Source organism: Thunnus thynnus, chromosome 2, assembly GCF_963924715.1.
Source record: "Thunnus thynnus chromosome 2, fThuThy2.1, whole genome shotgun sequence".
Taxonomy (NCBI): Eukaryota; Metazoa; Chordata; class Actinopteri; order Scombriformes; family Scombridae; genus Thunnus; species Thunnus thynnus.
The window spans coordinates 11989826-12007961 of NC_089518.1; the positions used below are offsets into that span (position 1 = coordinate 11989826).

The 18136-nt window shown below is 40.7% G+C and overlaps 1 protein-coding gene and 1 long non-coding RNA gene across 3 annotated transcripts; one reads left to right on the forward strand and one right to left on the reverse strand.

The window, feature by feature from the left end:
* Positions 1-127: 127 nt before the first annotated feature.
* golga3 (golgin A3) lies at positions 128-17853 on the reverse strand. 2 transcript variants are annotated; one of them, XM_067603266.1, is made up of 24 exons: positions 17717-17853; positions 16227-16509; positions 14257-14412; positions 12746-12858; positions 11444-12165; positions 11183-11291; positions 10221-10527; positions 9878-10080; positions 9645-9782; positions 9214-9375; positions 8590-8958; positions 8295-8372; positions 6863-7126; positions 6625-6719; positions 6068-6284; positions 5456-5599; positions 5164-5361; positions 4933-5049; positions 4504-4643; positions 4238-4370; positions 3792-3914; positions 3369-3533; positions 2106-2272; positions 128-1972 (listed from the first exon to the last, which is right to left on the reverse strand). In XM_067603266.1, exons 2-24 carry the CDS (start codon positions 16390-16392, stop codon positions 1780-1782), a joined length of 4479 nt encoding a protein of 1492 aa, XP_067459367.1. In that variant the 5' UTR covers positions 16393-16509; positions 17717-17853; the 3' UTR covers positions 128-1779. The 2 variants fall into 2 exon arrangements, with proteins under 2 accessions (XP_067459367.1, XP_067459359.1); XM_067603258.1 differs by having other exon boundaries at positions 14131-14412.
* Positions 7018-13619, forward strand: LOC137192569 (uncharacterized). The gene is made up of 4 exons (XR_010930587.1): positions 7018-7108; positions 9692-9813; positions 9929-10089; positions 12794-13619. It is a non-coding gene; the product is annotated as an uncharacterized lncRNA (long non-coding RNA).
* Positions 17854-18136: the final 283 nt, after the last annotated feature.

An 18136-nucleotide genomic window follows, 5' to 3' on the forward strand; every position in this document is an offset into this window, starting at 1 on the left:
GGATGTGGGGGCAGGTGTTGTATTATTTAGTTTTATTTGTGAAGCACTTTGTAACACTGTTTTGAAAGGTGCTATATAAATAAATATTATTATTATTATTATTACACTGAATGAGCACAAGCTGCAATGACAGGTGAATAGTGCAATTTTATGATAAATACAATCACATCTCCCAACGCAAATGTTTCAACATAGGAATGAATAAATTCCAGTCTGAAAAAAAGAAAAGCAGATACAGCAAAGTTTATGCATATTTGTTCAGAGCACAGCAGATCAATATAGTTATTGTATGTATCCTCAATAAGCATTCTCCTCAAAATATTTATTGTCCCTTTGGAAATACATAAGCATACAATGTCGTTTAAAAACCGTTTTTTTAGTGTGAGAATGAGCACCATCCCAGCAGCTGTAGCACAGTTACATGCAGGAAGCTACTGCACCGTCCAATGTCTTCTCTATACTGATTTTTTACCCAGCTGTATTATTTATCATCTGCTTGTATTTATGGTTTGCATTTAATATCTTGCATTTTACACTATTTAACAATTACGATGAATTTACAGTCATACAAAAAAGGAGTATTTATATATTAACCTCTGGAAACAATTAACTTATCCCCATAACCATCAAACAGCCATAAAACAAGGTTAACATCTGATTCAGGGGTAGTCATTTTTTGTAAATATGTACCAAATGTAACAACAGAAAATAAACACATTTGATTGCACCTGCTGTTAGAAGTAGTAACCTTTCTGCATCGTCCTACAACTTGCTCTCTCAGTCAGTTAAGGTTTGATCATTTAGTGTGCAATGTCAGTTGATGTGACCCACATATTTTACAGTAAAACCATCTTTCAGTATGGATTTGCACACACGTATATGACATATTACATCTTGCACACGCCCTCAGCAGAAATACGCTCATTCAAACCAACATAAGTCCTTTACAGCAGATTAAAGTTCGCTTAAGGCTTTTTTTTTGTGTACGAATTACCACAGTCCATGCTAGACAAAACACCTCCATACATAACTGAGATTAATGTTTTTAGAGTTTAAGAACCCAAGGTGATATGGTTACAACAAATGTAAGAAACACTGCATTTTAACAAAGAGGCAATACAAAAAATCTGACAAGTGTGCATGAATTTAAACTTCATGAAAAGGAGTGATGATGTTTCATCACCAACTGCTTACATGTCGATGTGTAACCATGTCAGTTAAATCATAGATGAGTAACTTCACTCGTACACAGGCACAAAGAAATGGAAGAACGGTTCATAGCCAGTGTGGTGGCAGACTCTGATGTTTCTGTCACCAAAACACTTTTTAAATTGTCAGCCATCATTAAGCAGTATCAAAGCCACTGATTTAATATCACAAGGAGAATGATGACTAAATACCTTTTAGTAACCGCCAACCTCAACCGGGGAAAACTGGTTAAACAGAAGTTTACCAACTAGAGCATATTTGTACCTATAATAACAGAATATGGGGGGTCCTCTTGGCGAGGCTGTCAGATGAGAAGTTGTAATTTCCTTAGCTCTAAATAAATAAATGTGACAACAGCATAACAAAAATATAAACAACCATCAAATAAAGAGGAAAGAATAAAGCTATGGTATATAAAGTATTACTCTGCAAAAGCACTTCTGTGCTGATGGGAGAATGCCAAATGTTGGCAGCAATTGTTAAGAAAAGAGAAAGGGAATAAGGGGCTAAAAAGTGCCTTTGTGGATAAAACTCCACTCTCCCTCTATTGGCCTGAGAAAAGTTCTTCTGTTATGATTGCTGCTGTTCTGCTTCATTGTTATTTTCTACCACCATGTTGTTTAGCGGCGTTGATGATTTGGAGATGTTGTTTTGAAGCCCCAGTTGAGCCAGTTCCTCCTCTGTGTTTGTCCATGAGCTCATTGACTCATGCACCGTTACTGTGTGTTCCTCCATCTGCTTTTGGAGGCTGTCCATCTCCTCCCTGAGAAAACAAACAAACAAACAAACAAACATTACAGCAGATAATGTGTGGTCTGGCATTTGGATGGCTGCTCAACACTACACAACAGTAGGCAATGTTAACCAAGTCTTTTTGCAACAAGAGAGGATCTTACTTGAGCTGCCGTAGACAGTTGTGCAGGTTGTTGAGGGGCTCCTTGTTAACAGAAGTTGATGGTTTCAGCAACTCATCCAGAAGGGAGGCAGGCACTGGGCAGTCTGGGATCTTTACTGGCGTCACTGGGTTGGATGGGTTCCCCTCACTTTTCAACTCCATACGTTGCTGTTCCAACAGCACCATAATTACAGGGATATATTTAGTCATTTATCTTCAGCAGGCATTTTTTATTTGGCATTAAACTATCAACACTGACCTTTAAATCTCTCTAAAGTGAGGGTGCTGGCTTTGAAAGTATTACTCATAGGAATAAATGGGTACACCCAGCTGGGTAACAACATAGTAACCAGTAGTCACTGTTGCCAATGTGAAATGCTCAGAAAACTATTTTTAAGTTACTTAAGTTATAATGTTCTGGGACTGCATCTGGTGATAGCTGATATTTTCTGCTAAAAAAAGGAGCACAGATATGAGATCGGTACTTGGTTTTGACCAATAACCAGAGTTCAGGTATTTGAATTGGTATCAATAGAGAAGAAGTGGGATCATTCAATCCCTAACAGTAGATTTAATTTTCAGTGGTATTTGCTGCTCAAATTTAACTGTCTTCTTATATTTAGTGCTACTGTCATTTTGAATCATAATTCATTATCATCATTCTTTAACAAGATGACGATCTTTTCGTACGCATGCGTTGGCCTTGTGGTTATCCGCCACAATAGTCATCCCCTTTAACCTCTATCAAAGAGTTTTAAGCCAGTTTTAAGCCACATTTTTACAATAAACCTTTTAGATGTTGGTCATTTTTAACCGGGAAAAGCATTTTAGTCATTGGACGCCTGGATCTTAAGTTATCACAAACAAACATTAGCGGCAGCACCGCCACTGTGAGACTAGTGAGTGGACCGTATCGATGGGGAAATTGTCAGTGATGGTAGTAATCTGTTCTGAGGTTTAGAAGTTCCTGGTGGCTGTAGGAGATGTTAGCATTACCTAAGCTTGTAAACAAACTTAAAACTACAATAAAAAATAATAAAGAAAACATAGCACTGTGCTGAGAGCCGCAAGAGAAGCTGCAGAAGCTGACTGCAGAGCACCGTCTTTGAGAAACCGTATGGCAATGATGGTTGTTTAACAACCAAGACAATAACTCCCATGATCCCTCGCTACTTCATGACATCAACCAACTCTGTCTTCTGTTATTGTTTTGATTGAGCGGCAGAAAATTACATATTGTGCGTTTAAGAAAAATATGTATTACCTTCCTTAGACGACTCTGTTTGAGGTCCTGTTTGAGTTGCTGGTTCTGCAGCAGGACCGTCTTCATGCTGTTTCTCAGCTCACCCACTTTGGCTTGCAGCATAAACTTGTCCTTTCTGGTGCCACTTAGCTCCTCCTGCACTGACTCCAGCTCCACCTTGATGTTCTGTGGCCCAGAGAAATATTTTTTAATTATACACCCGTTTGCAAAGTGAAAGGCACTGGTCATGACATAAATACTGCACAGAAATAACTGCGGTGCTCATCCTCCATCTCCCTACCTAATACACTAACCATCTATAATAATATGGCATAATCTGGCAATGATTTACTTTAGTAAATGTAATGCTGTGCATTCTTAAATACAGCAACATTTTATTTCTTCTTGAGAGCTTTTCATCCGTACAATCAAACAATTACTTGCCTGCAGAGCCGTCTGTAGGTTGTCCAGCTCCCTGTGGTGGCACTGCTCCATCATCTCCACCTGCTGCTTCTGAGCCTCAATCTCCCTCTGCCTCTGCTCCACCTCCCACTTCAAGTCCTCAACCTGAGAGAGCAGTTAATGTTAGACTTTGGACAGTACCAACAAGAGATGGGCCAGAGTAGGGCTTAGGACATCCATTTTAAAGCCAAAAATTTTTCACCCATAATTGTTTTTTGGGGTTTGTGGTTAAAGCCTCTGAAACAGCATTTAGACAACTAGAATCCTAAAATTACTCCTTGAAACCCATCGACAAAGTTATTGATCAATTATTTAAAAAACATTCAATCACAGAGACAGATAACACTGACTTCTCGCTGTTAAGATATTTAAATAAAAGGTCATTATCAACCAAATATTTGAGTTTAACCATAACTGGAAGTCCTTACCTCTTGGTTAGTGAGGGGCTGCTTTGACAGTTCCTCATCCAGTTGTTTCTGGAGGATCTGGAGCTGAGAATGGGCCTCAGCCAGCTCCTCTTGGAACCTGGAAATCTCCTGAGCATGCTGCTCATCCTGAGCCCTGTAGAGTATAATATATTCAATGATGAATGAGTGGTATGATGTATAACTACTACTACTTATGCAACACAATATAATATAAATAGTATTATGCCAAAAATCACTGTATTGTTTCATTAAGTAAATGCACATACCCAAGTTTGTGGGCTTCACTCTGCAGAGCTTTGACTAGGTCCTCTTTGGCCTGCAGGTCTTTCTTGATCTCTGACAGCTCCAGCATGGCTGCCCTGTAGTGCCGTCTATTGTGGGCTGCTTCAGCCTTTGCTGCTGCCACCTGAAGGACATATCGCATCATTACACCCCAAACAACCCCAGCAGGGCCAAATGCTCCACATCCAAGATATTAAGTATGCCTGTAACAATTCAACTCTCTTACATTCACAAGAAGCTTGTTATTGTGCCTTGTGCAAAGCAAATTTTATCAAAATAAATATTCAAATATATTTAAGTCACACACTGGTTGGAATCCTTTTGAGGGCAAAATGAAAATTCTGTGCAGTTTTAGGATTTTAATGTTAGAGAAGGAGAATATCCCATCCTGATGATGGGCTAAGAACTCCTACCTGTTCTTTCAAGTCCTTTACTTTGGTTTTCTCTTTTTCCAAGGCAAGCTGTAGAGTTTGCACCACCTGCTTCATTTGCTGGTCCTCCTCCTCTTTACGCTTCAGAACAGCTTGAACCTGTAGAAAAGGATGAATGAGAAAACATTCTGAGATTCCAACACAATGTCCAATTTAAAAGTGCATACTTTTCTATCTCAATGCTAATTTTTCTGCCATATTCAAATTTTTCACCTGTAAGTTGAGCTGGACAAGATCAGCCTCTCTCTTAGCTAAGGCAGATTCCAAAATGTTGGCATGCTCCCTTAGTGTATTGTGGGACTGTGCCAATCCAGCCAATTTCCCTTTTTCATGTTCTAGCTCCAGTGCTAGCTTCTTGTTGGCATCTTCTAACTTTCGGATCCGCTTCTTGAAGCATCGTGACTCTTGAAGCTGTGGAAAAATAATATACATGAATAGAGTGACTACAGAAGCCATAAAAAACGGATAAACCATCATTTCCCATTAGAAATATAGTATGTCGTACCTCGTCCTCCAGCTCCATGACCTTCTCCTGGTACTCCTCTAACTCTGTAGAGGTGAGGGTGATCACTTCCTGCAGTTCCTTCTCTAGCATAGTTTTGCTATTGGTCACAGCCTGCAGCTCAGCCTGCAGAGCCACAATCTTCTCCTGGATGACAAATAAAACCACAGTGTTTCACTATGAAAAAATTTAAATTGCTTCGACAAATGTCTTTATAATAAAGAATTATGAGTTGAGTACAAGGCTAGACTGAAGGCTATCCTATTAATGTTTTTAAAACAGTTATTATCTCTGTGAAAAATAATAGCATTCCTCAGACCAAGGGGAAGCATTTACAGTACAACAACCTAACTGCATACAAGTACTCCTTTACTTCAATTAGAAATGTTACTTTTTTCAGTTTTACTTAAGAGTTCCAAGACTAACAACTGCTGATATTATTCAGTGCAACCTTTAGACCACTTTTACAATGACAGATGCTTTTTACAATGCTAATTGCCTGAAACTCTTTATCAACCTATATGTCCAAGTTACTATTTTCAGACACCAAATTTCCCACTAGAGAAAGTAAATTTGAAACTTCAGTTATGTGAACTTCTCAAGGCAGGTGTATACCTGTAAGGCCTGGCTGTTTCCCCCATTTGACACCTGGGCTTTGAGTTTGACCAGCTCTGCCTCAGCCGTCTCCTTGTCAGCCAGGGCCTCTTGCAGCCTCCTACTCAGGATGCCCACGGCATTCTCGTAGGCCTTGTGTTTGGCCTTCATCTCCTTCTGAGCACTGGTCAAATCTGTCCCTAGTCGCTTCATGCGCACCTTCTGCTCCGAGATGGCCCTGTTTCAAGCAAATAAGAAATGATGTTTAATACACCCAAGGAGATAATGGACAGCAGACTATACATATGAACACAAGATGTAGGTATGTAGGCTTTACATCCTAAAATGTTGTCTAACTTGGCAGATTTTTTTATATAACGTACAGAGAGAAGGGAATGTGACAACATGTACTGACTCATATGCAGACAATCTACATGGAGATCAGGACCTGTTTAAAGCTATGCCCCATTTTTTTTATTTATAAATAGCACTTGACAACAGAGATATTCATCATGGTCCAAGTCATTTGTGTGGGCATCATTCAAGCTCCACAAATCTCAATGGAACACATGACTCACTTTTTGGCTTCTGACTCCATTTTCTCCACCTGTTTCCTCAGGCCCTCGTTCTCTTCTGTCACTGCTGCAAGCTGGCTCTGATCAAACTGTAGAGACTGGGTAGGAAGAAAACCAAATAATCCACATTGCAACAGGATTCAAACAAATATGGCTCGCAGTTAACAGTTTACTTACACCTACATCCAAAACATCAACATTTACTGAAAAAATTTGGACAAATATAAGTACTCCTAATTACCTGGATCTGGGTTTCAAGCTGATCTCTTTCTGTTTGAATGGCTTGCAGATGGGCTTCCATGTTGCTCATCTGCTCCTGGACTCTCACCACCTCCTTCTGCAGCCGGGCCTGCTCCAACTCCGCCTTCTGCTTCTCCTCCTGGACACCCAGCAGCTCCTGCTTCAAGTCTTTCACCTCCGTCAACAGACGCTTCTTGGTGGACTTGAGCTCGCTGATCAACTGGTCTTTGGAGCTGGCGTCCCGACGGTAGGCTTCCACCATCACCTGTGAAGTCATTCACAAGGTTACCTCTGGCTAGCATGTATAATGAAACACTAATAAGGTGGGTAATTTTCCCTTTACAAGAACAGTCTCCTTCACATTTGTCTAAACTGAGACAGTAGGCAAAATGACATTTCACGACATACTGAAGACACATTGCAGGAGAGAGGGCTGCAACATTTGAGTCCTACACTGCATCATCTCCAGGCTTGAATGAGATATATTTCACTGAAGAAAAAAGTTTATAAATACAGAGCTGCATAGGCTTCAGCTCCCCAAATAGCCTTGTGTTTGTTTCTAAGGAGGGACATACATATTCTCCTCATATACTTTTGAAAACAGTGCAAGCCTTTATTTTTGGCATTAATAAGCTGCATTTGAGCCCAAACAGGAACACTATACCTTTATTTGATACCACACAATATAGAGTTGACAGGAAATGAAGGGGGAACGGAGGGGCACGACATGCCACAAAGGTCCTGGTCAGGTCCAATTGTTTAAATATCATGGATTGCAGAAAGCAGTCCGAATAAAATCTGATCAACCAACAGGAATGTTAACGTCTGAGTCTAAAGAGGGTGCACAAAAACTGAAGCCTTGAAGGAAATAAAATACAGTGCACATTTCTGTCAGTCATTCTGTCAATTGACTCCACCTTCTTTATGACAGCCTGTCAATGCAAACTGAGCAGCATCCATCATTGCTCAATCCACCGCAGTGTGTCACACTGAGCATTCTTCAGATGACAGCCATCTGGCTCTACAATACATCCTCCCACGACAGCTTCAGCCTGAGCCAGCTGGGAGATTCTGACAAGTGTATTTGTGTACACAAAGTACACTTCTCTGTAGCTTCTACTAACATCACTCGCACAATCTACCCACATCTGCTCTTAGTTATAAAAATGACATTTAAATTAAGTACATGGAAAAATGTAATTTTTTGATCAGTTTTTACAACATAATGGAAATGTCTCATACAGTGACACACACTGCGTTTCTCCAGAGTTATAGGCAATATCATTTAGTCTTAACTACACACTTTTCTATTAGTGAACTGGTGAATTATTTACACAGGAGATTTTTGACACTTCACTTACAATCTAATTTCTAGTACAATATATCTTACAAACTGATGCAGAGTAAATGCAAGGGCAGGAGAGAGGTCTTACCTTTTGTTGTTGAAACTGCTCCTTCAGTTTCTGGGCTTGTTTCTTCAGGGAACTATTTTCTTGTTGTAGGGTTTCAATCTGTAACAAAGCAAAAGCCCTTCATTATTCACTACCTTCTCAACATAGTGATGAGAGGGCATCTTGAAAAGAATGTCAATGTTTGTTGTGATGTTTAATCATGACTGTGGTTATTCCTCCATGAAATTGTATATTGTTTCTTTTGTTTTACATTTTATTAGTTTGACTAATGAGTCATACACTACTATACAAATCACTCCTGCCATTTGTCTCGTACCTGATTGGCTTTGACCTGGACTTCCTGTCTGAGCTGATCCAAGACATCTGAGGCCACCAGAACATCCTCTCCAAGTCGTTCAGCACCCTCGTCAAGTTGGCTCTTGTCTGCCCGGGCAGCCTGCAGTGCAACCTCCAGAACAATCTTCTCGTTCTGGAGGTACTGGATGTTGTCGTCCTTGGAACTGCTTTCTGTCTGCAGCTCGGCCAGCTGTGCCTCCAGTTCCAGGTAGCGAGCCTCTAGCTGGTTGATGGATTGCTCTTTGGTGTGCAGGTTCTCCTGAGTGGTGGTCAGCTGGCACATCAGCTCCAGATGTTCTTTCTGGAGTGACTGCAACTGCATGTCTTTCTGGGAAAGGGTCAACTTCATCTGAGGAAGATAGAACGTGAGAGGCAGTTCAGAGCAGAATGCAACAATAATTTACTGCCATACAAAAAAAAACATGCTCAGCTGCCCTAGAATGAGTCAAATCATCTAATTCACCCACTTCTTTTTATTCCAACAATAGTCATATTTTTGCTTACATAATTTTGACAACATAAAACTTATCAACACAGCAAATGAGGTTATATAACTATCTCCAATAGAAGAATTTACACACTATGTTACTTTTAGAATGACTACCTGCTCTAGTTCCCTTTCCAGGGCGCTGGCTGTGTTGGCAAGTTTTATTAAGCGTTCTCGTTCTTCCTCAAACTCGTCTAGTTTGTGCTGCAGGTCGTCTTCCACCATGGACTTCGCATCCTGGATCTGCTTGTAAGCAGCTTCTTGGGTCAGCATGTCAGCCTACATCGAAGACAGTTAAAAGTTAACAAATATCTTGTTAGAAAAGAGGTTGATTTAAATATATAACTGAAAAACACACGTATGTCTAACAAAATATTACATGCATTCAAATGAGTAGTCATCATTTTAGAAGGTTTTTTGTTTGGTTTTACTTAAGGTCCTTGGATCAATAATGACCTTCAGGTACCGTCTGTTCCCTGAGTGGATATATAAACTTTAAATTGAAAACTGACAGTGGCAAATTCAGAAAGGGATGTAACTGAATATACCTCAATGCTCTGCAGCTGAACAGCAATACGCTCCTTTTCTTTGATAGAGCGGTGTTGGGTCTCAGTGAGTTGGTGTGACAGTGTCACATTCTCCAGCTTCAGATGTTCCAGGACACCAATCTGGGTCATCTGTCCAGCCTGCGAAAGCCAAAAAGAACACAAGTATCATGTAAGCCAGCATCTCCTGACTGTTGTCTTAAGGACAAAACCAGGTGCATTAGCATCAATCTTACCTGCATGTTAGCCATTTCACCTTGCAGTCGTACTCTTGCCTCCTGGGCCAGGGCCAGCTGCTGCTGGTACCATTGTCTGACCTGCTGGAGTGAGTCGATTTCAGCCTGAGAGGTCTTCAGCCGGCTCTGCAGGGTGCTGCGCTCCAGCTGGACCTGTTGAAGCTGGCTCTGGAGACCACCCATCTGCTGACGTAACTCCTGAACTGTAAAATGTAAGATCAAAACATCTCATTTAATGCAGTCAGGGTTAACCCACATCATCATGGGTGGTTCATTAACTCAAACATCTTTAGTGATGCTGACTATTTATTGGTACACTCAGCTCTGGGTCTCTGTGACTCACCTGTATTGTCCCTTGAAGTTACAGTGTTTTGCATCTCCTCCACCTTCCCCATCAGCCTGTTGTATTGGTCTTCAGCCACCTTCAGGTCATTGCTCAAAGAAGCCAGACTGGCATTCTTGCTCTCCAAACTGCCCTGGAGCTCCACCATGGCCTTCTCTAGCTGGCTGCAGTTCTGTCGCAGTGTACCAATCTCTGTAGTGAGGGTGCTCTGCTTCTCCTGGTTAACCTGAGCTTCCACATTCTTAGCCTGCAGCTGAGCATTCACTGTAGCAAGCTGGGCCTGAAGCTCTGTCTTCTCCTTGAGAGCCTGGAGGACAGGAAAGATTGGTCATCACATATGCCCAGTTACTCTCAATGTTTCCAGTGTGTCCTCATAGATGTGGCCTGTCCATGTAATTTATCATCGAGCTAAGTTTGATCATTTTGGTTGCTGTGGTAAATGAGGTGGTGTCTTGATAGCATCAGTAATGGCATTTACAGGCAAAGATGCAAATGGTATTTGATATATTGTTGACTTGATTTGTAATTAGCTGTGTGTAAGTTCTATTTATGCAAACATAGCCTTATTAGTATACAAAAGATAAAACTTCATACATAGCACATACATAATATTTATACTATGTAGATTTATGTGCTCTCAGATATGCTCTTGGGTGAGCATTTACAATACATGGCATGTAATTGGATGTTTTTACATTTTTAGATAACAAGTCATATCAACCAATCGATCCATCGATCTAATTACCAAGAAAAATCTTAATAACTTATTTTGTTTGAGATTGTGTCACAGACGTGTTCATTGATGTCAGTCATTTTTGAGGATGCGGTTTGTTCTGGGGCTGTATTTGATTATTTCAAAGTGTCTCTGGTATTTTGTCCACTACTGTGCAGAATTTGTATGTATGGGGCTCTTTATGCAATAGGAACAAAAAATATAATTAAAGAAATCAATGTTATATAACCTGATTGGCCTCAGATGACAAGGACTCCAGCTGGCCCTCCAGTCTCATTTTCTCTTTCAGCACTTGGAGCATTTCGTCATGGCCCATCACAGAACTCTCCAAGGAAACACTGAAAAAATGTAAATAACATCAGTGTTCAAATGATTTGATTCATTAACAACTGACATAATTAATGAACTGTTTTAAGTAAGAAATAAACAAAACACCAAACATCTGTGGGTTAATCATTTTATTCTATCCCTATCTGACATTGACAAATACCTGCTGGAGAAACTGTCCCTGCGGCTGCGAGGCTCAGCTGTGCCCTCTCTCTCTTGCTCCATCTCCAGAAGGTGCTGCTCTTCACTGGCTGCCTGCAGCACCTCTTGCAGGGAGGGGAACTGACCCATGGCCTCAGGGGCAATCTCCCTCCCCTCCACCGAGTAGGGCCCCTGCTGCCTGTCCACTGCAGCAGAGAGCATTCCGTATGTTCCCCTGGTAGACACACTGCTGTAAGATGAGCTGTCACTGTCGTTGCCATCATTCCCTGGCCTTGTTCCCGATTCACTGCCATCAATTTCGGAAACATTGTCCCCAACCTGGGGTGAACCACCAGGCTGTCCCTCTGCCTCACAGGTGCTGCACTCTGACATCACACTGACCTCAGACAGAGTGGACACTGAGCTAATGGTGGACTGGAGGGAGCCCATGGTGTTGTCTGCTGTCCTTACTCCACCTCCTCCCCCTCCACCACCGTCATTCTCAGGAGACTTATAGTCAGCCAAGGAGTGGATCTTGCTTGGGCGGGGTGACCTGGACTTCCTCTCCTTGGAAGGGGGAATTCCCAGGCTGCCCAGTTTGGGACCACGGGGGACACTGGTCCTCAAGAAGGAATACTCCTTGGTCATGGCGACAGTGTTGGCCCTGGGCAGAGCCTCAGGATGCAGCATTAACTCTGGATCCAGGGTACTGAAAGGCCTGTTTTTGGGGGTGCTGCGGTGAGACTAGAAACAGACAGAAAGAAAGGACCAAGGGTACTGTTATCCTGACAATATCTAACACAAATATAGGCCACTCAGGAGCCAGACCATCACCAATTCTGAACAATTCTCCAAGCTGAAAACTGGTCTCTATGCCTGTTAAGACTGTATACTGTCTAGGTTATATTTTCCAAGAAAATAGCAGGTTTAGTAGCAGACCTGAGCTGAGTGCAAGTCTTACCACAAGCATAAAAGTAGAACACCACATGGTAGTTACAGCATCAAAATAGATAATTGTCTAATGGCAGAAATTTCACATTCAAATAATTACCGAAAAATTAATCAACTGATTCTTTGCTAGGGGCTATCTTTGTTCCAAATTTGTTCCATATCCATTCATTACTTCTTGATGTTTTTTTAATAGACAGATGGGTAAAAAGGGGAATGCAACAGGGGCTGAAATGGTGACTAAGGTGGCTGGGGAAACCTGATAATATTGAATGCAAATTGAATTGTAAATATTGAATGTAAAAGGCTAACCTGCATACATATAAATTCATGATCAAGCGTTGTCCTTAACCTGACACTGACTCCATTCACTCACCCTCTCTTTATGTCTCTGCACTCTGTACTGTTTGAGTTGCTCCTCCAGGCGCCGGCGAGCCTCCAGGCGAATCCTCTCCTCATTCTCCATCTCCAATGATGGCTTCTGGTTGGCTACAGAGAAAGTACATTAAGCCAAAAAGAGGAATGTTCCCCACCAAAAGACCTGTTTTATATGACTATAACAAGTGAGTCCAAGCAATGAGCTTTATGTTGCATTGTTGATTAGGCATAGCTGAGTGTAAAGGCTTGTATGATGTTTGTGGTATATGGTGGAGAGTGAAGCTACCTGAAATCCTGTCCTCAAAATAGCTAAATTAAACAAATTATTCAAAGTGGAGTTGCTCATGTTTATCCCTGGGCAGGAAACAAGCTTTTTGTATAAACCACAGTGACCTGTAAGTCACAAGCTGCGCCTGCAACACTTCATTTTACTTGACAGCTACTGCAGATTTTCAGAGCAGATGGCTATGGAACTACTATATGGGTGTAACAGCACATGTTAGTTATATCATTTACTACTTCATGACCCAATGTGACTGGTAGAGCAGGCTAACAAACCAGCCATATCAAAAATTTTCCATCGTGATAATCACTTTACAGTTTTTTTCCGGTTTTAGGCCAATGTTTTAAGTGTGCACCACGCTGTATAATTGTTCCTATATGCATGGTCAGTGCCTTTGAAAATCTTGACTTCAGTCAGTCATGCAACTAGTATTGACAGTAATGCAATATGTTGAAAGTCTTTTATAACCACATTAAACAAATGTACATTGGATTAGTCATAAACATGTGACATCAAGAGCGCTATACTATAGGATTCTTCATGTGGCACTATATATATATATATATATATATATATATATATATATATATACACATACACACACACACACACACACACACACACACACACACACACACATATATATACATATACATATTCTATGTGGGACTCATAATGTATAGCCAAACAAAATCACCACAGTTTGTGTCAGATCTCATTGTGAAAATGCTTGAAAATATTACATTTCATCACTATGAACAAGGCAGCTGCACCTGACATTAAAATACCACCAAAAGATAACATAACAGAGGGATTAGTTCCAAAACACACAGCCATTAGTCCAAACACTGTTCCAAATAAAGCACCCACACCAAGCTCTAATCAAGCAAACAAATGCCTATGGGAGTTGCAGAAAAGAGGCAGAGCTCAAACAACTTAAAGAAATTTCCACTGAATCCATCTGTTTGGGGAACTCACAGACAGGGGAGTTAAAAAGGATGTGTACATGATCCAAAAAATCAAAACATCCCACAGCAAAATGAGGTTAAAATGCAGGGGGTGTTAGAGGGGCCACTTGCTCAACATAAGTTTATGCTTACACAATTCAGTCTCCTGCATAGGCATACTGAGTCTGAGCGACTGCAATGCATCACCCTTGTGAATCGTGACCTCAGCACTAGCCCCCTCAGACTTCTCTAGCATCATGGGTGGATAAGCAGCCACACCTGGGGAGGGCTCTTGGGTCTGGGAGTTGACAGGGGAGCTGGTGCTCTGGGGAGGGGCTGTCGGAGGCAGGGACCCATTCATATGGGTGTCCCCCGCAGCACCAAAGCCCTCTGCCAGTCCATCTCCATTTGGCAGCCCTTCTGAGCTGACAGGACCTGAAAAAGAAGGGTGAAGAAAAGCCCGGAGAAACATGACAATTAAGTCATGATCAGGTATTGTGAGCTAGACTGCAAAGTAAATGTGATTCTGTTGGAAAACTGGCTGGACAACTTTGTCAAACTACAATAGCTGAAGTGAAACAGAAAGCTTGCAACATTCAAGCAGCACATGGCTACTAGGCATCCCTTTAGCTGCACCTACTCCTTGTGTCAAGGAGCACGATTATCAGGCTCATCTTGCAAGCCAAAGACATCAAAATACAAATCATACATTTTGCACCATATGCACCAATAAGCCCACCTGTTGCTTAAAGAGAAACACCATTGATTAACGCATAAAAATCAACGCTCTAGCCATGGGGAGTACTACTCAACCTGTGAAAACAATTCTATGTCTTTTGTATTTCTGGGGGGAGAGAAAAATAACCCCCGTGATGTCAACAGTCCAGATATCTGTGTCTATGCTGTACTGATTTTGAACTTTACAAATTTGTGCAACCAAAAATATTTTCTCAGTCATCTCCTTCTCCTAAAGCTTAAGCGCTGTGTCAAATATAAGCATAGTTGCCCCATGATTAGAACAGCAACGATTAGCCGATTAATCAATTAGTTGCCAACTATTACATTAACTGCCAACTACTTTGATAATCGATTAATCGTTTTGAGTCATTTTTTAAGACAAAAATGTCTGATTCTAGCTTCTTAAATGTGAATATTTTCTGGTTTCTTTAGTCTTCTATGGCGGTAAACTGATTATCTTTGGGTGGTGGACTGTTGTAAACAAAACAATATATTTGAGGACATCATCTTGGCCTTTGGGAAACGGTGATCAATATTTTTCACCATTTGAAACACCAAACAACTAATTTATGAATCAAGAAAATAATTGACAGCTTAATGGATAATGAACATAATTGTTGGTTGCAGCCCTACCCGTGATGATGACTAAGAATTCAGCTCAGCTATTTAACACATCAGTTCAAAGAGCTGTGTAGCACAGAGGAGTAGAAGGCCTTGGGCCTTGTAATAGCCACCACAACAGGTCATGCATGGCAGGATAAAAATGTTAGATAAAAGAGATACTACTAGTATCTCTTTTATCTAACACTTGTATCCTGCCATGCATGATATGCCTAAAGGGAAAAGAACTTCGCAGCTAGGAGAGCAGGGTTGGAAACAAGTATATCACAGCATGAGGAGAGCCATTCTAATATGAATATGATTTCTAGGCTATGTCTCTGTATGTGGAAGTCACCACAGTCAATTCCCACTGAGCAGCAAACACACAACATCTACTATCATGTATTCACAAGGAGGAGACAAATATTGATAATAAAGCTATAGTGCTGAAATATAAGTACAAAATAAAGCAATACTTTCAATGGGGCTGTGTAATATTACCGAAGCAAGCACATGTTTGCTTTTTAATGAAACATAATAAAACCTAAATATATGTTACAAACCTGTCCCCAGACAACCAAACTGTTTGAGTCCTTTTAATGTTGATTCGGCTGACAAATATTGTTTTTTTCGATTAGGACCAGGCATCTACAGGCATCTAGAAATCCAATTTTGACATACAAATCATTGCTTATATATTACCCTTTTTTTTTAATAAGTGATATTTGTCAATTTAATTTTTTTTCCTTCCAGTATCACAGCACTAACACTTCATCATTGCCATATTTTGGTTTGTTTTGCCACTAAAAAGGTTGTGAAGGGGTGGTGTCACATGAAGACAAGATACCAGCAAAAACCATTAAATACAATACAACCCAATCATATCCTATCAAGAAAGCATCAGTACTCACCATTATGAAGACCCCCGTTAGTATTTTGAGTATTCTCAAGCCCTTGTTGCTTCACTTGTGTTTCACTTTCCACAGTATGAGCTTCAGCCTCTTTGGATTTTAAAATGATGTTCTCTTGATCAGCATTAACCTCCATTTGAGCGTCTTCTGAATGATTAATGTCCATTTCCTTTAAGAAACTGAATAGACGGTACTGCTGGTTCCCTCTCGGAAAGAAGTTCTCACAACACCATCTTCTTAGGAGGCTGGTGAGCTGGGAGCATGTCAATGTTCAAGAATGCTTCTGAACACAAACAAACGAGAAGATGTTGAGTTTAACATCTGGCTCTTGTTTGGACAATATGTCACATTTTGAAGATTCACATACATTACAAGAGAAGCTGTAGCTCCTCACTAGTGATTCTTTACGGCGGTAATAATGTTATGTAACAACACAGCGTGCTTTAATTTAACCATAAGCCAGAGTCAAGGGCCAACAAGCTGGCTGGGTAGTTAAGTAGATTGTGTCGAGTTAAATATACATTTACTAGCAAGTTACATTGAATTCCTTCACTTCTATCTAGAGAAACTCTGTGGACAAGTCTGACAGGCCAAAAGTGACAGTTTCACGTTTCCATTTTTATAGGCTAAAGTGCAGGTAGTTAAGATTGAATTTATTCGTTGTAGGAATTTGTAGAATCTGCCGATAAATCAGAGATAAGTCTCATCAACCACAGGAGTATCAATTCAAGCCTGTCAGCTGTCATGGTTTGGTTAAGACTGTGGGAAACACCAGTTTTACAGCGAGAGGAGAAGTTGCTGACTCTGGTATGTGTTTGCCGAATTCACCACAGAGTACAAAAGAGAAAAGAAAAATATAAGCCAAGCTTACAAATAGGCCTAAACTGCATTTATGGGTTTTTAAGAAGAGTCTGGCACTTAAGTCGAAAGATATCCAGCTGTCAATATGAAATAATGCGGCAATGTTGTTATTATGCAAAACAGCATAATGCACCAGCATGTTTCAAGTAAGTTAGTCACTGTATGCTATTAACTTAACGTAATGATGATAACCTTTGACTCTGGCTGACATTAGCTTGGTTACTTTGCTAGCCGTTTTTCAATAAGGTTTCACACCGTCTAGCTGCAGTCAACAGTTTAGACGGCGTTAGAAATGAAGAGCATCATTGATAAACATGAATACATACGCTGTTATGTTGCCCTAATGAGTCCTCCTTGTTCATTTAACTCTAACGGCTAATGACAAAGATGACAGACTAGCTTAGATGGGTAACATTAAAACGTCGTGTTTACTGTACGACAGGACCTGTCAAGCTAACTTACATTTGCTAACGCTAACTCGCTAGCTAGAATAGCCAGCGCCTGTGTAGAGGTGTGATTTTTAAATATTTTCAAATAACATTCTTTCACTCAAGTACGTTACAAACTCTATGTGTTAACTATAAAATGACAAATTCGGAAAATGTCACAAAAAGACAATAAACGCTCACCTTTTTGCGAGCTTCGCCTTTTACTACGTGGCTGTTTGGTTTCCGTCCCTTTATCTGTCCGACTAGAAACAGTGGGTGCAAACAATGCATCTATCTAGGTGGTGAACCAAATAAAGCCTGACAGCCAGGCAATCGAGCGTCTGCTGTGTACACTCACGGCGTTCAATACAAACACTCATTAATTAATGATCTAAGATAGTGCTATTACAAAGGCATGTTGCAATAATAAACGTGTTAAATGAACTATGATATGGAACAAATACTACTACGGGGTAAACCCATGGATGTATATAGATTTGTCGGATGTGGTACAGTGCTTCACTGTTGTGGTCAGAGAGCTGCACCCTGAGCAGCTGTGGCAGCTAAACTGCAGCTGCGGGCGATGCCACCTAGAAGTACCATTACAAGCTGCAAATGCAA